Below are 21,558 nucleotides of genomic sequence, written 5' to 3'. Positions count from 1 at the left end.
ATGCGCCTCAGTTTTCTCACATATGAAATGAGAAAAAAGTACCATCTGCCTCATGGCATTATTGGAAGCAACATACTGGTTCTGACTAGGCTAGGCAGGTGTTGTGCTACTGTGAAAGATAAATTATTTTCTGGGGTATTCAGTTCATGTGTAAAATATATATCTTGCTAGCTTCTAAAATGGGCTGAAATTTTAGAACATACTGAAAAGTACTTCCCTGCACGTTTATGCCTTGATCCATGCGAGAAAGCAAACACTAAGAGTTTAGTAGCAAACTATACATTGTAGAGCCCTTGTGTCATAGTGTGAAATATTTAAGGTTAAAGATAGGGATTGGTGGAGGAAGGTGAAAAAAGCAAGTGGTAGCTTAAGGTCATGTGGATAAAAAGTTGAAAAAGCAAAGAACACATTTCCAGGAGTTTGCTAAGGCATGCCCTGGTGGGGGACGAAAAGATGATTTTCCTTCTATCCTTCTAAGTTGTTCTTGCTGGACTAATAATCAAATTAACATGAGACAGATTAACTGGAGAAAATGACCAAGTTTATTATGCATCTACATGCAGGGAGTTCCATGCGACTAAGAAACTGGAGAGCACTTTGGGCAATTGAGGCTTATACACCATCTGGACTGAGGAGAGGAAGGCAGGGGCCTGGGAAATCAAAGGAAAAGTAGGCAATTTACAGGTAGATAAGAAAGAGCAAACATGTGGCAAATTAATTCTTGAATGGCCACTCGGAAATGATGGGACATGGAGGGGAATCTAACAGACTTTCTTGGCTCTCCCTGTCTGCCATAGTTAATTCATATGTGCTAAGGTTCCCTTCCTGAGCCGGTTTTATGGTTTGAATTCCTGTAGGCAGGTGAGGTGGAGGAAAACTCCCCCACCCCTTGAGTTTGTTGGGTTTTGCTTTCAACTTGAAATCATCTGCATGCCAGGGAGGCACATTCTGGTGAGACTCATTCTAGACCCTTAGACACTGAATGTCTGGATGGTAAAATGGTTCCCTATTTCCAGCACCCTAAATGATTCTCAGAAGTCGAGAGGCATCAGCCCTCTAAACTCCTGAACAGCTGTTTAGCTATGGTAACTCTTAACGTACCTATGTTTTGATGCAGTTCTTAGATATTATGGTGGCATGACGAGACTTGGTAACCATTATCTTAGAGTACTTCTCCAACTTGTCATTCATACAGTACCATCGACTTTGGTCATATCCATATAACAACTGTACCAGGTTTACTGGTATTTTTCTTTGCATTTATTCACTGTTCTCTTTGTCAATTTTGTTGTAAAAGGAACTTTGTATCATTATTGTTGATTGCAAACCAGCATCATTTGCCATAGATACAAAGTCAACATAGCATAAATGCAGTGACTACAAAGCATGTTATTAAATGCTAGCTGAACACAGCTGCTTTCCATAGACTCTGACCCCAAGGCCCTCTCCTTATTTGATAAAAATAGAGATTAGCAAATGGTAATACCACTTTAACACTTCTCTCATTCCCAGCTGGAACTTCCTGTTTGATATAATCAGGAGAATTGAAAGGTAATGGGGGGGAAACACTAGTGTTCCTTCTCTGTGATTTGATGTCACCTAGTGTCCGTTTTGTGTGGCACCAGACTTGGAATCATCCATACTTTGGGAAATTCAGTCAGGTCACTTTTCACTCTCTCTGACAGGCCTACTTCCCCCAATGCTTGGCTTCTTGTCTAATGAGAACAATGGGTATAATTCTGAAGGGTTCCATGAAACCTCCTTGTAAACATACCAAGGTCTGAAAAATTAATGAGCTTTAAGAGAAATTATCGCGAATGTGAAAATAGTTTATGTAGGACAGGTGGTTATCTGGAATTCTGTCCCGTTTCATTGTGCTTTACTCTCTTGGTGATGTAGCTAATAGTCTATACGTATGCTGATGAGGACACAAGTTTCACTTTATCTTCGAATAAATTTGAGTTCACGTCCATTAAAACCTGATTAAGTTATGAATAAAAATATCCACTTAACCGGTGTTTGGTATATCTATCAATTGGTGTTTGTATCCCTATTTAAAAGGAACAGTGTAGGAATAATAAAGTGGAGTGGTATCATTTAACCCACATGTTGGGAATGCTTTTGTGTTGTAATAAAAGACTGTTGGAGTGTTCAGAGAAGGAACAAGTTTTGCGTGGACTCCAATGGCTTTGGTGTTGATTTGGAGACTCACCTGGATATACCATAAAATCCTTTTTAAGTCCTCCCTAATACTATGAGTTGAAGATTCAAAATGTAAAATTGGGCGTCTACTTATTCATCTCCTTTGTAAGGCACAACAGTTTTGTTTTCTATCTTATTGGAAAAAAATAAGTTTTCTGTAAAAGAATGTTATATCCTTTATTGTTAGTCCCTGAATCAGATCATCAAAATTCTCCAAACTTGTAACAGTTACAGAAGGAAATGGGCAACATGCAATAAGGTCATTTTAGGAACACATTATATATATTCATTATGTCTATGAAATATATGAAACTGGTTTCTAATTAGTCTTCATTAGCTAGAAAAATTATTTGTGATACTTTGTTTTACTTTATTTTTTATTTTAAAGTAGAACTATTAAAGAATGTACATGGGTTTTAAGAAATGTTAGGGAAATTAAAACAATATTTTTAGCATAATATACCTCCTCAGTGTCAGAACATCTATAATGTTTCTCTAAAAAATCCTGGGTTACATACCTGAAACCTCCAGAAAAAAATAAATTGCTGAATCTATTTTGATGGTTATATTTCCTTTGTTTCTCTTGAAACTCCATCTGCAGAATTTAGTGTAGGAAAAACATGTAGGCAGACAGCATAAAATTGCAAAGTAACTAAATACACCTGTAACTTCTCTGTTTTAGCTAAGCCAAGTTTATTAACTACTTGCCAAGATTTTGAAAATCATATGAAACTAAAATTACAACCCATAGCACTTCAAGTCCCGGGTACAATTGAAGCAAGAAAGGGTTACGTGATAAAGTCTCAGGTACACATATTTACTAATGTAAAGACATGAAAACTAGCAGTCATATAAGGGTCTGTATACCAGGTGTCAAATTTTAGGAAAAACAGCATATCCCATTTAAGAAATAAAAGCTCATCATTTACATAATCTAATTAGATCATCCCATGGTCATAGTATACTTAGTATATGATTTCTTCCAGTTACCTTTATTTCTGAGTCATTTCTGGGAGAAATGCAAACTAAGCAAGAAGTATCTCAGCCCACCTCTTTCAAACTACAGCCATGTTATTCATTGAATAGTAAGTGCTATTTGCTAAGTATAATTTAAAATTTTATGTAAATGAGTTTTCTCATATCTTGAGTAGTTTATTTATATCCACCTGAAAATAGGTCATCAGAATTGACAGTAACCTCACAATCATTTTTTTAAAAATATATTTTATTGATTTTTTACAGAGAGGAAGGGAGAGAGAGAGTTAGAAACATCGATGAGAGAGAAATATCGATCAGCTGCCTCCTGCACATCTCCCACTGGGGATGTGCCCGCAACCCAGGCACATGCCCTTGACCGGAATCGAACCTGGGACCCCTCAGTCTGCAGGCTGACGCTCCATCCACTGAGCCAAACCGGTTTCGGCACCTCACAATCATTTTAATTATTCTTGCATTTCTTGGTATATGTGTTACATTTTGTGAATTTAAGAAATTATATTCCACAGTAAGCCAGAGAAAGTGCCCAAGTGTGGGTATTACACTATCGTTATTCCCAACCTAAATTCAGAATGTTTATGTTTATTAAAAATCCTGAGAAAACTAACTTTGTTCATGGACAACTATAAATACTCTGTGAAACCTTGAAAGCTTGAGCCTTCTCCTGAAGCAATTGTAAATAAATTCAATGAAGGTCCACTGGCACTGGAGAGAGAAGAAATCTAACACATAGAGATAATCAAGGAGAGCCTGGATTGATTTTCTTCACACCAAAAAACTTATTGGATATGTTTTTTTTAAAAATTCTACAAACAAAATATATATATATAGTATGTGTGCATGTAATATGTGTATATATAGTATGTGGATATGCACACACACACATGTGCTCCTACAGCAAACCTCCTGTGGCCGGCCAACCTCCCTTGGTCCCTCCCTGCTGCTGGCTGGCCCCAATGGGCCCCAGCCGGGACTGGGCGAGACAGACCCAATCAGCCCCAATCGCCAGCCAGGCAGAGGGACTCCACCCATGCATGAATTCATGCACCGGGCCTCTAGTCCTATATAATAAAAGGCTAATATGCAAAACGACCGAACAGCAGAATGACCAGTCTCTATGATGCACACTGACCACCAGAGGGCAGACGCTCAATGCAGGAGCTGCCCCCTAGTGGTCAGTGCGTTCCCACAGGGGGAGCACCATTCAGCCAGAAGTTGGGCTTAGAGCTGGCGAGTAGAGTGGCAGTGGTGGGAGCCTCTCACGCCTCTGCGGCAGTGCTAAGGATGTCCAACTGACAGCTCCCAGACTGCAAGAGGGCGCAGGCCAGGCAGAGGGACCCCCCAAGTGCATGAATTTTGTGCACTGGGCCTCTAGTATAGAATAAAATTTCTGCAGTTGACAAACAGGCTATCTATAAACCCTTTATCACTGATGAAATTCAAACAATTCCTTATGCCAATACTTATTCTAAGTAATTATATAAATTATTGATATGATAGGATCTTAGTTTAATAGAAAAATCTAAGTGACTTCATTGATTTCAGAGTTAATTTCTACTAGAGGAATTTATGGCATCTTTATAACTTGGACCTTAAGAGTTTGTAAAACATTAATGTCATTTGTAGTACAAGAATGTATCATGTGCATTCGAACATTACTTCTAAGTTACATTTTGATATGACATTAAACCTTGGGTCCAAAATCACTAGACTGGAGGGACATATTAACTAATTTTAACAGCCATGTTAATTAATGTTATAACTAACATCACTTAAAGTTTTAATTAGTTTCTGGTTGCTGTTGTTGTTGGAATTGTATACATATGTATGTACAAGGTGGCCTGTTTAAATAGAGTTATATTGATGTTTTACTATTTTAAGGAACTTTCCTGAATATTCTACATTAAGCTTTATAAGAGTCTCAATCCTATTAAGCCTTATTTCTCTGATGAAAGAACCTTGGTACTAAAATGAAAAAAGTAAGATTTTATTTTCATTTTTTGTTCTTAATTTTTAATCTACTTAGATAAATTAGAGTATGGCTATTTATAAACTGAATCAATACTCTCCAACATTCTTACCCAGACTAAGTGATAACAACTCTAATGACTAGTCTATAAAATAAGTATATGGGTTTCTGTGTAATGTATATTATCTAAATACGAGATAATTCATAAACAGGTAGGGTCCCAATCAGGGCCGATCGGGGCCTTCCGGCTGCCAGCCAGGGCCTTCCTTCTGGCTGCCAGCTGGAGCCTTCCTTCCCTCGGCTGCCAGCTGCCCGCCGGGGTCTTCCTTCATTCTGCGCTGCCCTCTGGTGGTCAGCGCACATCATAGTGAGTGGTCCAACTCCTGGTTGGTCAAACTCCCGAGGGGACAATTTGCATATTAGCCCTTTATTATATAGGATGTTTAAACATTTGCCCTTTGTATTTGAATATGGTATTCAAAAGCTATGTAACAAGGCATTTTACTTGTTATTTACATTTATTTGTTACGATGATAACCACCTATGTGGGCATGTTCAGAGGGTTGGGGGTGGGAAGAGAGGTTTGTAATAGAGAGACCAGCTAATATGCTGTTATATTAATGTAAGTGAGTGACACACTGAATTTGAGCAATGTCAATGAGACTACTGAAGAGGTAATGGATTCAGAAGGTACTACATCAGAAAATGTAGGATCCCATCATTAGTATTTTTTGAAACTTCCCCGGTGGTTCCAATGTGCAGCTCAGTATGAGAATCACTAATTACTGATAGATTTAGGGTCTCAGAAAAGCACCATTCAGGTTGACTTCTAGGTTTGTTGTTTGTTTGTGTGACTGCTGATGTCATTCATGTTTGAGAATATGGTAAAGGAATAATTTTGTTGCAAGGATTTCTTTGTTGTTGTCCAGCTGTGTGTTAGTATAGAATTCAAAGTATATGGAACAGCTAAGAATTCAATGTAAAAGTATGGTGTAGAGAGGTGTACTTGGTAGTCATTGAAGAAAAGTGGTAGTTGGACTCATGGGTTTGTCCAAGGGGGTGTCTAGGAAAATAGAGCCAGTAGTGGAAGAAGAGCTTAGGAGCTGACTGGTAAGAATAATGGCCAGAGGAGAAGGCAGAGAGGTGGAAGCCATAGGCAAGTGAGGCATTAAAAACACACACACAATGAAATGAGAGTCTTACTCATGGGAATTAGTTGTCAGAAGTAGCAAATGGACAAATATCCATGATTTTTTTTTTTTCAGTTTGGGAATGTAGCTACTTTCTTCCATTTGAGGGGTCTGTTATTTGGAGTCACAAAACTCAGATGCTCAAAGTAATATCTTCTTGCAGATGCACAACAGGATATTTTGTTATTTTGAGTGTCTTTTACACATGCAGGGGTGTGTGTGTGTTCATGTATATGGTATGTTGGTTTATATATATTAAGTAATTAACTAGCATTGTAAGGGAGAAGTCTATACACGCATACTTCCATAAACATGAATAATTCTAGAAGCAGGAAAGGAAAGGTCAATGTGTCAGGTGGACGCAGGAACAGCACTCCTCTCACTATTCTTCTCTCAGGGAACATGAGAGAGACAGGTATGTAACTAGTTGGCTCCAGTGAATGGTGGAGTGGCCGTATTTAAATTTTTCACCTTTACATATTGGAACTGCCTCCTTTCATGGAAGTTTTCCACCCCAAATACGTGTTCTGTGTTGGTGCTTCTCAACCTTGGCAGTACATAAAAATCACTTGAGGAGCTCTTTGAAAATCTCAATGCCCAGGTTTCAGCCACGATCAGTTATATGTAAGAATATATAAGACCCAATCATCAGCATTTTGAAGAACATTCCATGTACAACCAGAATTTAGAATCAGTTTCTTCCATATCTCATTGATCTATCTGACAATATTTCATAAATCCACATTATCTGAAAGTATGTTTCTGTCTTTTGGCTAACATTTTATTACCTAATACTCTAACAGAACCATTAGTGGTTTTGAGGTAAAAATCACGGAATGCAGATTTGGGGGTTGTATTAGTCAGCTTAGGCTGCCATAAAAAAATACCATGGCCCTGGCCAATGTGTCTAAGTGGCTAGAATGTCAGCCTATGCACCGAAGGGTCTCGGGTTCCATTCTCAGTCAAGGGCGCATACCTAGGTTGCAGGTTAGATCCTCAATCCCCGATCCCCAGCAACCAGTCGATGTCTTTCACATTGTTCTCTCTCTCTCTCTCTTTCTCTCTCTCACTCTCTCGCTCTCACTCTCACTCTCACTCTCCCTCTCATCCTCCCTCCCTCTCTTCCTTCCTTTCTCCCTAAAAAGCAATGAAAAAATATCCTCAGGTGAGGATAAAGATAAAAAATACCATGGGCTGGGTGGTTTAAACAACAGAGATTAGTTTATTTTACAGTTCTAGAGAATGGACTGATATCAGGGTACCAACATGATTGGATTCTGGTAAAGGCTCTCTTGCTGGCTTATAGATGGCCAGTGTACTCACATAGCCTTTCCTTGTTGCATATGCATGGGGGTTAAAGGGTGCAGGACAAGCTCTCTAGTGTCTCTTCTTATAAGGGCATAATCCCATCGAACCACCCTCACGACCTCTCTAAATCTAATTACCTCCCCAAAGCCCCACCTCCAAATACATCATGTCATCACATCAGAGCCAAGGGTGACCACATGGGAATTTAGTGGAGGACAATTCAGTCCACTGCAGGAGTCATCATGCAGTTCTCTACCACGGTCTTCTTTTAAAACACAAGACTTGTTTGGAACAATCAGTAAATCAACATAGTCCAGGACTCTGCCGGGAGGTAAAAACTGTCTTTTGGGGGTTGTATATAATTCAATGGTGACACTTACATAACGGTAAGAAAAAGCCACAACAGTTTAACTGAATTCAAATTTCACTGCCAAAAAGTGTAGCAGTTTTGACAGATACAAAAGAACATAAGTTTGAGCAGAACCAGGCTTTTCTGGTAGACATTGGCTTAGTTTGCAACTATTCACCACCTTTGGATTTGCTCTTCTATGTCTTGGTGAGCTCGGTTGACAGACCGTGTGTTATTTAAGACACGCTGGTGGCAGTATTCATCTTGGTAGTGCTGCTGACTGATTTCCGTCCCACTTATCTTCATGGAGTTCTATGGACATGACATTATTTTTTCTTAGTTCCAAGTGAACTTTAGGTTATCTCACTCTGCATGTTGCAAATAAGTTCACGATATCTTTAATAACTCTCCACGGGGTGCATTGGAAATTCACTCTATTCAGTTAAATCAACGGATTATATTATGTTCTGTGCATTGAATCTGGAAAGAAAATTTCCATTTCTCATTTTGAAGTTTAAAAGTTTCAAGATTTTTCCTGTGTGGTATTATGCTTGTAATTACTGTGGCATTTGAGCTGATCTCTGTGTGTGGGTCTGTTTATCGGAGAAGGAGGGGAGGGCCTAGAGGATGAGCAAGGAGGGATTGTCATCAGACTCCTTTATCCCTGCTCAGCTTAGTAAGAGGCCCCTATTGTGCATAGATTATAAATAACACAGGTCATTTTCATGAAGTATAAAACTATTCTTAAGATCACGCACCTGGCAGGGACTTAGCAGCTATAATATACAGAAAATGTTAAGAAGCTGAGCAAATGAAAAGTGGTATGGAAACATCTTGGTTATTGGTTAGAGATATAAAACCAAGAGGGACAAAAAAAAAAGATTTCTGCTTCACCTAGCGTGTGGCATGGGGCAGTGCACACTATAAATGTTTGTAAACTATTTGGTGAGGTAGTGATTTCTAGAACAATCTCAGAATGACGAAAGGGAGACCTCTGAGAATATCAAATTAGGTCAATTGTAGAAAGTCTCATGGAACCCTCCCTTTAAGTGTAATAGAAAACACTGCAGAATTCAGAAGTACAAGTACAATATAGGTTGTAAACAAAACCCGTATGTTGATCAATGAAGGGACATATGCTTCGCAGCATCTTCTGGCCTGACAGCTCCTTTACTCAGGATCCCCGGGCCTGGCTCTGCCTCTTTGCTATCACTGAATAGAATGTCCATGGTTATTTATCTTAGCTTCTGAAAACAGATTGTACTGCCAGGTGAATGAAAGAGACCTGAGGTTTGTATAATGATTTTACATTAGCAAATAGTTTTAAATTCCTACTAAAAGAGTGTTACATTAAAAACCCTCCTGTATCAGTAATTAGCCAAAAAGAATTTAATATAATGTTTATATAATGTGCAATTTCCTTTTAAGAACCCCAAAGAGAGTTCATAACAGAACCCATTCAATGAGCTGCTTGGCAGGCCTGATGCACAAAGAGATGCGCGTAGGTGTGTGCTGCTGCTGTTGTTATTACTATTATTGGCCGGGTTAGGGATTTTAATTCTCCATGTACACCAGCTTCTGACATAATGCAGTCACTCGACCTCCCTTTGATGAAGACTGAGATATATTTCTCTGAGGTAAAGAGAACACATTTTTCTAGGTACATTGGGCAATTAACATACAGTTGCAGATGTTAAAATAATAGAGGTGATCTGATAGGTAGGGCTTGTCTTATCTAATTAATTTTATTCTTTTCATAATTAAAAAATATTTTTATCTTAAAATTCTAAATGAATAGACAATATAGAACCCATCTTAGTTGGTATTTACCTAATTAGCCATATATTAAGCAAATATTAATTAGGCTAAGTAATGCTCGAGCCAGTTTTGCTCAGTGGATAGAGCATCAGCCTGAGGACTCAAGGGTCCCAGGTTCAATTCCTGGTCAGGGCACATGCCCGGGTTGCAAGCTGGATCCCCAGTAAGGAGTGTGCAGGAGGCAGCCAATCAATGATGTTTCCATCTCTCTCTCCCTTTCCCTTCCTCTCTGAAATCAATAAAAAATATTTTTAAAATTTAGACTAAAAAATGAGTTATCAGTGAGGGGTGTCAGGCTGGAGAGTTAGATGCACAGTGTGGTTCTGTTAGAGAAACCCCAGACTTCCTATCGTAGTGGGTAGCATACTGGCAATTGGGGTGGATGAACTGTGAGGCTTTTGAAGTGAATCAGAACCAGCAAATACATTGGCGTCGGTCCAGAAGTGATTGTCTTCTTCCATTCAGTGGGAGAGGACAAAGCCAAAAATGATAACGTAGAAGTCTCTTTTCCTACAAAATAACCTAAGTTTAATAAAGCCCCCAAAGTAGCCATAAATTTAAGTTTTATTCTTTAAGCAAAAAATTTAATAACATTTGCTAATCAAAAAAACAAGAAAATATATTGTAATTTTTCTTCATTATTTCTATTTTAATAGTGTGTGGGTTTATGTATACTACAAGCTAAAAAGCTAATGTAACGTATTACCGTAGGGAAGGGATAATATAATCATCCCAGTCCACATCTCTTACCTTGACTCATAGCTCGAATATTTCTATTCTTGGGAAATTACTGCAGCTTTGGAACTAAGAATATCGCTGGCGGATGAAGAATGATTCTGCAGCCTTTCATCCCTCACAATTCACACCCTCTCGATTAGTCTAACTTTGCAATCGCGCCATCTAGTGTTCAAACGTCCTCAGTGCTATAGCTCAACTTCATTAGAAGCAAAATAATACAGGAAGTAAAAAGGCTACAGGTACCAAGAAGCCAGCAACTGAGAAATCCTCAGAAAAGAAACTCACTGCAAAAGAAAAAAAAAACCAATTTATTCCATAAAGTTCAAATCACTTTGGACAGCTAATTTTGAATAAAAACCTGATCAAAGGCAGTGAGAAACATGAAGAAATAAAAACCAAAAAACAGCAAGTTACCTTAAAAACAGTGTGCTTGGGGAGAGTAATGAATAGTTTGTCATTGAAATACTAAAACAGATTTTTTGTTAAATATATATATTTCTTATTGTCTCATTTATTTATTGTATTTATTTCATAAATATTTTATATATTCTATGTGGTCATACAAATTATACATGATATATTCCATATATTGAAATTATACTTATTTGGTATTATATTTTTATATTTCTCTCTGTAGCTACCTATAACCTAACAAAATTGTCATTGAATTTGAAGGCAATACAACCTAACCTGGTCATAAATTTCTTTTGGTTAGAGTGTGGTTTGGATTTGAGTGGAATCAAAAGATGGAAATAGTTTAACACTTGGTTGAACTGCCCGTCCTTCTAGTTTGTGGTTTTGTTACTACTGAGGACTGCACCCCCAGGGGTCAGGTGATTTACAACATAGCACTAGAAACACAGAAGGGCTTTGATATGCAGGAAGTAGAGTGGTTTGCCAGGGAAAAAAAAATAGTGTCTTTCATGTCTTACCATTGAGACTACTTTAGGCCTAGCTTTAAAAAGAAATTGGAGGAAAGTATTTTTAGGAATTAATGAGTTTGGTCACAATTTTCAAGACATCCAGAAGACATGATTTTTATTTTCTTTACAAGCCTTTAAGATGACTTCTATATTGTCTATCAGTTGAGAATTTTAAGAAAAAAAAATAGTCACTTAATTATGGAAAGAATAAAATTAGTTAATACAGGCCTTATCAGGTCACCTTTATTATTTTAATATCTGCAAAACGATTGCAGAATGCCTCCTTTGACTCACTTCAGTGTGAAAATGGAAAACCTCAGCCCTCCCCTAATTCTGAGGAAGGTGAAGTCCATGGTCCAGTCCCACTATGAGATCTGGTCTCCCTGGCCTTTGTCAGCTCCTCAAGGACAGGACGCTTCCTCTTACCTAGGTCTCTGTTTATCTGCTTTGCACTAATCAGGAAGGTCTCCTTCTGTTCTTGAGCTTTCACGTAGTTAATTCTTACACACACGCTTCAGATCTTGGCCCCAACATCATTCCTCAGAGAAACAGCCTCTAGATTAGTCCTCCCTTGATAGCATCTGATACTTTTCCTTATTACCACCTTGTGATTATGAACTTGTATTATTATCTGCTTAATATCTGCTCCTCCCCCCCCCCCAGTTATAAATTATAAGGAGGCTAGAATAATACATTGCTTTAACTCATCGGGGACCTAGCCACTGTATTTCTGTAGCGTCTAATACAGATTAGCTGTGGGAAATGCCTGGTGAAATCAACCTGAGTCCCACACTGAGAGGTGAAATGCCCATTGCCTCAGCCCACTTAGTTTGGTGAAGTCAACTCTGCTTTCATCTGCTCTTGGACCAACAGAATATTCACAGAGGCAGGGAATTTCGGTGCTTCTGTTCCAGCTTGTCCAGGTGTATCCCTCTGGCGACTTGTCACTTCCTTCAGTGAGGTCTGCGAGTGGGTGTATGTTCTCATTACTGACAAAATCCCTGACCCTGTTCACTACCACTCTTCCCACTTCCTGGGGATCAATTGACCTTTTTACTCCCTGCTCACCCATTTCCCCTTCCCATTTTCCTGTCCCTCTGCCCCCAGATAAAAACAAAACAAAACAAAAACAACAGAAAAAGACAACCCCTCCTCTTTCTGTCTTTGCTGTCAGCCATCTTCATGGATTTACTGGGAATAGGGAAATAAAGAAAACAAAATATAAAATAACATTTCAGTAAATTATCCTGGCACTCTAATATTCAGCAGAGGATAAAAATTTGCATTTCATGTTAAGTTTTCATTGTTTATTTTTGTAGCACTTTCCTTTCCTTTCTAAAACACTCTAAGGGTTCCCAACTATCTTAGAATATTAGACAAGCAATCATGCTGATATTCAATCATTTTCAAAATGGGCTCTGCTTAAAAGCTACAGTATGTCATGGCAAGCCTCCGGTATCTATAACCAATCACCAATGTTTTCTCAGGAATGAGAGATATTTTGAGAAATAAAGTTAAGATTCAGAAGTAATTAATTTTGACATTAAATACACACATGCACACGTATGTAGATTTGGTATTTTTTGGTAAATTGTGTTCTATTTTATTTAAAGTCTGGTATATACTCATTGTTTTTAAAAGTTAACACTTTTGCTTAACATCAAATATGCACAAAAGCAAAATGCTGAACTTTTAAACCACACTGAGAATTGCAAGTGTCCTATGTCTGTCCCTTTCCTTCCCATCTGCGATAGCATCTAGTAGGCATTGTCACATAAGTATGTATTTCTTGAAAGCTGGATTGACTGATTTCATTGCAAATTCATATATAATTCTGACACACACATATATATTTGATTAAAAAATAAACAAACAAAATGCTATAAGGTTCAGTCCAAAGATGATCTTCACACTTCTCTCTCCACAGCAACACGGATGTGCACACAGTGGCGTCACTTCTCAAACTGTATCTCCGAGAACTTCCAGAACCAGTGATTCCTTATGCGAAGTATGAAGATTTTTTGTCATGTGCCAAACTGCTCAGCAAGGAAGAGGAAGCCGTAAGTCTATGCATTTATTTCTACGAAAGCTTTTGTTTGAGGGTTTTGTCAGTGTTCTTTGTCTTTAATTTGTAATCTTTCCTTTGCCCTATCTTTGGATTGTGTTCCACTCTTCTGTGTATTGACATCACACACATTTAGACTTGACACACACAACTCAGGTCCCATTTTTAATCCCTTCTCTCATTAAAAAAAGAAAAATATGATCGAATAAATGAAATGAGCACTCCTTGCCGCTATGCTCCCCTAAAAGGTTAATTGTGGTGCCAAATAGTCTATGAACAAAGTGGATGACTTACTTCATGTTTCCTTTTTCATACTGTGCCTCTTAAATCACCTCAAACAATGACTCCTAAGAAATCCTCCCTACTGCCTGTTTTTGTAAAAACAGCTTTGTTGAGATACAATTCAGATACTATACAATCACCCATTTGAAGTGTACAATTCAGTGCTTTTTACTATATTCTCAGAGTTCTGCTACCATCACCAAAATCTAATTGTAGGATAGTTAGCACATTTTATCACCCCATAAACTTCATACCTGTTCCCCATGATTCTCCTTTCCTAACTCTTGGCAACTACTAATCAACTTTCTATCTCTATAAGTTTGCCTATTTTGGACATTTCATATAAATGGCATCATTCAACATGTTGTCTTTTGTGACTGTTTTTTTTCACTGTTTTCAAGGTTCATCTACATTGTACCGTGTATTGGTATTTTATCTACACTAATAAAAGAGAAACATGGTAATTAGCATACGACCGCTACCCTTTTCATTGGCTAATCAGTGAGTATATGCAAATTAACTGTCAGCCAAGATGGCGGCCGGCAGTCAGGCACTGAAGCGAGCATGAGGCTTGCTTGCTGCAGACTCCAACGTTCCCCACCTCACTTGCCGGCCTCTGAGCTACAACTCTAAGCAACTATGTACTATGTTGCAAATAAGAAGATAAACAAAACCCCAGAAATCAGCCGGACTGAAAGCCAGCCGGACCGAAACATTGTATCCATGTTTTCAGCAGCGAGGCCTCAGAGCTAAAGCTGGCCCAGAATAAAAAAAAAAAAAAAAAGAAAACAAGGAGTGGTTGGAAGCTTTAGTCACTCGCCAGCAGGAAAACAGCCCTCAGCCCCTCACCCAGACTGGCCAGGCACCCCAGTGGGGACCCCCACCCTGATCCAGGACACCCTTCAGGGCAAACCAGCCAGCCCCTACCCATGCACCAGGCCTCTATTCTATATGGTAAAAGGGTAATATGCCTTCCGGCACTGGGATCAGCATGACAGGGGGCAGCGCCCAAACCCCCTGATTGCCCTGCGGCTCTGTGTGTGACAGGGGGCAGGACCACAACCTCCCTATCCACCCTGCTCTGTTCGTGACAGGGGAAGGCACCCCAACCCCCTGATCAGCCCTGCTCTGTGCCTGATGGGGGGAGCTCCCCAATCCCCTGATTGCCCTGCGGCTCTGTGTTTGACAGGGTGCAGCACACCAACCCCCTGATTAGCCCTGCCCCGAGTGTGACAGTGGTGGCGCCCCAACCCCCTGATTGGCCCTGCTCTGTGGGTGATAGAGGGTGGCGCCTCAACCCCCCTCCACGGGCCTTGCTCTGTGTGTGACAGGGTAGAGCCATAACCTCCCCATTGGCCCTGCCCTGAGTGTGACAGGGTGCAGCGCCCCAACCCCCTGATCCATCCTGCTCTGTGTGTGACAGGGGGCGGTGCCCCAACTCCCCTATCGGCCCTACTCTGTGAGTGACGGGGGGAGCTCCTCAACCCCCTGATCGGCCCTGCTCTGTGCGTGACAGGGGGTGGCGCCGCAACCTCCCCATCGACCCTGCCTTGAGTGTGACACGGGGCGGTGCCCCAACCCCCTAATCGGCCCTACCCTGAGCGTGACTGAGGGTGGCATCGCAACCTCCAGATCCGCCCTGCTCTGTGCATGACAGGGGGTGGCGCCCCAACTCCCCAATCGGCCCTGCTCTGAGCCTGACCAGGGGCTGCACTTAGGGATTGGGCCTGCCCTCTGCCACCCGGGAGCAGGCCTAAGCCAGCAGGTCGTTATCTCCCCAGGGGTCCCAGACTGCAAGAGGGCACAGGCTGGGCTGGGGGACCCCCCTCCCCCCGCCCCCCGAGTGCACAAATTTTTGTGCACCGGGCCTCTAGTTTCTAAATAATATTCCATTATTTGTTTATTCATCGGTTGCAAGACAGGCATTTCCATTGATTGGCTATTATTAATGACGCTGCTATGAACATGTCTTCTCATTTTTCTTGGGTATATATCTAGGAGGTAGAATTGCTGGGCCATATGTAACACTGTTTTCTGAAGAGGCTTCACCATGTAAACTTCCAATGTGTGCAGGTCCCAAGTCCTCTACATTTTTGCCAGCACTTGTTCTCTCTCTTTCTTGTCATCGCCATTCTAATGTGTGTAAAGTGGTATATCATTGAGGTATGAGTTGCATTTCCCTCATGGCTAATGATTTTAAATATCTTTTCATGTACTTATTGACTATGGGTGTATTTTTTTTGAGAAACATCATAGACAGGACATTTCCCCATTTTATTTCAGTTATTTATCTTATTATTAAGTTGTAAGAGTTCTTTATATAATTTATATACATGTCCCTTACCAGGTCTGTGATTTGAAAATATTTTCTCCCATTCTATGATTTGTCTCTTCATTTTCTTGATTGGTATCCTTTGAAGCACAAAAATTTTTAATGTTGATAAAGCCAAATTTATCCATTTTTCTTTTGTCACTTGTGCTTTTATTCGAATATCTAAGAAGGCGTTGTTTAATCCAAGGTCACAAAAATTTACTCCCATATTTTCTTCTAAGCCTTTTATAACTTTAGCTCTCACATTTAAGTTGTAAGCTCCACTTTCAGTTAATTTGTGTTTATGGGGTGAGGAAAGGGTTCAGTATCATTCTCTGGCATGTGCATATCTAGTTGTCTCACCACCATTTGTTGAAGAAACTATCCCTTTTTTCCTATTGGATTTTCTTGGCACTCTTGTAAAAATTGCTGCCTGTTTGTTATATAATGTTGTCTGTGGCTGCTTTTGCACTAAAACAGAAGAGTGGAATAGTTGAGACAGAGACCATATGTCCCAGAAAGCTTAAAATACTTACTGTCCAGCCCATAACAGGGAGAAGAACAAGTCAGATTACATCATCCGATAGCTTTTCTGGGACCATTTATATTTCAGAGGAAGTTCTACAATGAGAAGAAACAAAGCATTTAATCCCTTTGTGAAATTTCCAGGAAGATCAGGCTTCCCACCCCAAACGATGTGTCCTAGACATGACCAATTTTGAGAGACTTATTTGTCTGCAGATGTGTGTTTCTCTATTGTTTGGGGCATGCTGAAAATGGGAAGGACTTTCAATACATCAACACTACTTTTTCTCCCCAATAGACTTATTATAATTGTGGCTATCTCCCATTTTCAGGAAAGTGAACAAATGCTTAAAATGTCAAAAGGGCTTCACTTACATCTTTTTCTCCACAAATAGTACTTATGGAAATACTTGAAATCCTTTCACATCCTTCAAAATATTTCTAACATTCTCTCTGTGATGGTAGCAAGTTTTTAGGACAGGACCCTACACTAATAATATGTGAAATTAATTTAAAAAAACACACACACACAGCACTGTATGACTCCTTTTCCCATTTGCTTTAATTCCAAGACCAGTACTTAGAAAGGTAATATTTATTCTCTTTTTCTTTATACTCAGGGCGTGAAGGAATTAGCAAAGCAAGTGAAGAGTTTGCCAGTGGTCAATTATAATCTCCTCAAGTATATTTGCAGGTAAGAATTGTCCTAAACAAAACCAGACTATATTTAGCCTGACACTAACTTGTGTTTGACGGTGAATAAAATCATTTTACTGCTTTGAGCTCCCATGTTGGCCTTGTAAAAGTAAGAGGTTTGACAACGTGATGTCAAAGGTTCTCTGAGCACTAAGATTGCATGATTCTGTAATTTGTCATTTCTGAAGTCTCTCTTAACTTCACATATTAAAGCTATGTTGCTTTGAACTTTAGTCAAAGTAGTTTGCACAGGTACCTTGTACTATTGTTTATGAGACAGAACATGCTCCTTGGCATGACAAGGGTTTGCATGGGAGGCCAGATTCTACCACTGACAACTTACTTATCTTTATGTAATTTCTTATTCTCTTTGAATCTAAGAGTCCTAATCGGTAAAATGGTAGTAAAAACACACATCTCACACATTTGTTTTAAAATTGAATTATATTTTCTGGATAGAGCGTCTGCCTGCGGACTCAAGGGTCCCGGGTTCGATTCCGGTCAAGGGCATGTACCTGGGTTGCGGGCACATCCCCAGTGGGAGATGTGCAGGAGGCAGCTGGTCGATGTTTCTCTCTCATCGATGTTTCTGACTCTCTATCTCTCTCCCTTCCTCTCTGTAAAAAATCAATAAAATATATTTTAAAAAAAAAATTGAATTATATTTTTAACTAAATAATGTCTATGTAATAAGTGCTTACTGCACTTTATTTTCTTTCAATTCCTCTCCCACCTCAGACTCATTGAAAAGACATTTGTAATTCAACTCTGTTAGAAAAATAGCTGTGCCTGGAAAAGCACTCTCTCAGTGACCATATTTAACTTAGAGCCTGGGATGGGAGGCTCCATGTCTGTGCTCCTGTTTAAAAAAGCCAAACATAAAATCAAAACGTATTAAATTTAAATAAAGAAATTGATGATTGACACGACTGCAGAGTATCTGAAATGACCACTACTGTACTGGATAATAAAAAGATTAAATTCTCTTTAAGTAAACGGGGAAAAAGGCTTTGAGAACCCTATTGCAAGTCTTTATCGTCACAATGGAAAAACTTAACTTGTCTTGAAACATCTAAGCAGACTTTTAATTTCAACTATTTCAAATAAGAAATGGTAGTTTGGCTTTTTGTCCTTCAGTTTTATTATAGTTAGTCTGTATATAGTTAGTCTGTATAACATGCGGAAATAGGCACCTTTTTGAAAAGTCCTGGTGTGGTAATGAAGAACACAAACTCCAGAGTCAGAACAATGGGGTTCAAAGCTCAGCTCTCCCACTTACTAACCCCGTGTCCTTGGGAAAGACTTTTAACCTCTGGTGCCTCGTGTGTCTCACCTGTAAAATGGAGACAATCATAGTACTTACCTCACAGGGATGCTGTGAGAATTTAACAAGTTAGCACAATGACTGACACATAATAACATGTATTAAATAACATAAAATAAGTTAACTTTTATTTTTCATCATTTCCTTTTTTGTCTTATCGGTTAAATCTGTAAGCCATGCAAAACAGAAGTTCTTGCCAAAATGAAGAAGGGAGAGGGAATGAAAAAAGGCTGAAAGACTACAAAAATAACCCTCCCCCACTAAATTCATTCAGGAAAAGGCTGATTTCATGCCCCTTGTTCTTTAGCACCTAATAAATTGAAACAATTTTTGCTTGTAATTTTCATGTCAGTAGAAATGAGACTTAATTTTAAAAATGTTTGGTCTCATTTTTAACAGACTATAAATGGAAAGCTCACAAATTACTCCACAAAGAGGGGTGATTCTTCCCCTCTGAAATAAGGGAGTGTACCAAATAATCTTATATAATTCTCAAATTGAATACACATATTTAATACTTTATTGAGGCGTTGGAAGGGAACTCATAGTCTTCAATCTAAGACCATATTAGTATTATCCAAACACTTGTTTCTGTAACTGACAGAGGAAACCAAGTCAAGCTAGGCCAGGGGTGATATCTGATATGATTCCTCAAGTCTGATTCTTAATAATTTGCAACATATTTTCTCCACATTTGATTAAGAGATGTTTGAATTCCTAAATAATTTTACCTACATAATCATCGCTTAACATTCTCGTGTTTATAAATATTTTATAACTAGAGACCTGGTGCATGAAATGACTGCACTCTGCGGGGGGGGGGAGGGTCCCTCAGCCTGGCCTGTGCCCTCTTGCAGTCCAGGAGCCCTCAGGGGATGTCCAACTGCTGCGGAGGCAGGAGATGCTCCCGCCATTGCCACTGAGCTCACCAGTCGTGAGCCTGGCTTCTGGCTGAGTGGCGCTCCCCCCGTGGGAGCACACTTACCACCAGGAGGCAGCTCCTGCAGTAAGCATCTGCCCCCTGGTGGTCAGTGCACATCATAGCAACCGGTTGTTCCACCATTCAGTCGATTTGTGTATTAGCCTTTTATTATATAGGATGACTCATTTTTATTCTATTGGCAAATTTAACCTCGTGTTTTCTTCACATTCTTACACCCAACAGATTCTTGGATGAAGTACAATCCTATTCAGGAGTTAACAAAATGAGTGCACAGAACTTGGCCACTGTCTTTGGCCCTAATATCCTGCGCCCCAAAATGGAAGATCCTTTGACTATCATGGAGGGTAAGTAAATGATTATCTTATACCATCACACACACAAAAAAATCACTGTCTCTTGATTGGCCTGAACTTATTGAGCAAATGAGGGAAATAAGTAAATCCATAACAATTCCACTTATTTTCTCAGGTTTTTTAAGTGAAAAAATCTTCTCTTTGGGAGTCAGGGTTTTGTCTAAGCTTCGTAAACATAATAATTGACTAACTGATTCCTCAGTAACCTTACAAGAATGAATGGAACTTCTATAAGTCATCTGTAAAATATTAGGCAAGAACTAGAAAATTCAAGTTCACTTTTGAGTCCAAGGCAATTTTCAGAAAATTCAAAAGTTACTATTTTAAGGTAATATGTTTTTATTAATTTTGGTTTATTTAACTGATTTTAAGAGGTAGAAAAATATGATCCTCTATAAGACAATGTTACTTATTTACCTGTGGGCAAATCAATATATATATATATATATATATATATATATACATATATATATATATATATATATATATATATTGATTTCAGAGAAGAAGGAAGAGGGAGAGAGAGATAGAAACATCAACAATGAGAGAGAATCATTGATTGGCTGCCTTCTGCATGCCAGGAATTGAACCACAAGTCCTGGTGCATAGGTCAACGCTCAACCAATCAGCCACGCTGGCCCGGCATACCCTTTACTATTCTTTTATTTGATATATATATTTAAGTCTCTTATAATATACAGCATCCCTATAATTTGTTGAAAAATTAGGTTATCTGAACTGTATAGTTTCCCATAGTCTGAATTTTGTTGATTGCATATTCATAATGCAGTTTAGCATAGTCCTCTGCCCTCTATTTTCTATAAATTAGAACCTGGATCAAAGCCATGTCTGATAGTATTAGCAAGGCTATAGATTTTGTTATATAACATCTGGTTATCTTTATCTTTGTGTGATCTTAGTGCAATTCTTAAAACTATTAATTCACTGGATGTTGAAACGGTGATATCATAATTCCATAATTGTTTTCCAATTTTACAAATTGTGATAAAATATCCATAACATAAAATTTGCCACCATTTTTAGGTGTACAATTCAGTAGTATTGTGTACATGTATATTGTCATGCAACGGTTACTACCATCCACCTCTACAACTCTTTTCATCTTGCAAAATTAAAACTCTGTATCCATTAAATATAATGCCTCAACTCCTGGCAACCCCATTTTATTTTCTGTTTCTATGAATTTTATTACTGTAGATACCTCATGTAAGTGGATTTACAGAGTATTTGTCTTTTGGTGACTGGTTTATTTTAGTCACCATGTCTTCCATGTTCATCCATGTTGTAGCATCATAATGTTTTAACTTAATAATTGGGACACTTTTATTATAAATAAAAATAAAATCTCTTCTCATCTACTACTTAGTAACCCAGTGTTAGCTTTCATAAATAAAAGACAGGATAATGCTGCTTGGTCTTTCCCTTTATTATGTTTTAAATAAGGAAATAGATTGTTTTTTAACTGAATTTATTAACAAAAACCATATAGGTTTCAAGTGTGCAAGTCAACAAAACATCATCTGCACACTGCATCATGTGCCCATT

At 38.8% G+C, this 21,558-nt stretch overlaps 1 protein-coding gene across 8 annotated transcripts in view; it reads left to right on the top strand.

Moving 5' to 3' along the window:
* Positions 1-21,558, top strand: part of ARHGAP24 (Rho GTPase activating protein 24) — a 554,910-nt gene that overhangs the window by 516,786 nt on the left and 16,566 nt on the right. For all 8 annotated transcript variants that reach the window (XM_070393355.1, XM_070393371.1, XM_070393389.1 and 5 more), the window contains 3 exons: positions 13,421-13,553; positions 17,297-17,370; positions 19,862-19,983. In XM_070393355.1, coding sequence (XP_070249456.1) covers positions 13,421-13,553; positions 17,297-17,370; positions 19,862-19,983 — 329 coding nt within the window. The remainder of the gene's footprint in view (positions 1-13,420; positions 13,554-17,296; positions 17,371-19,861; positions 19,984-21,558) is intronic.

The sequence above is a fragment of the Myotis yumanensis genome, unplaced genomic scaffold (assembly GCF_028538775.1).
Source record: "Myotis yumanensis isolate MYYU_CA2020_CCGP unplaced genomic scaffold, mMyoYum1.0.hap1 SCAF_1, whole genome shotgun sequence".
Lineage (NCBI taxonomy): Eukaryota > Metazoa > Chordata > Mammalia > Chiroptera > Vespertilionidae > Myotis > Myotis yumanensis.
This window is presented reverse-complemented; position numbering and strand designations above follow the sequence as displayed.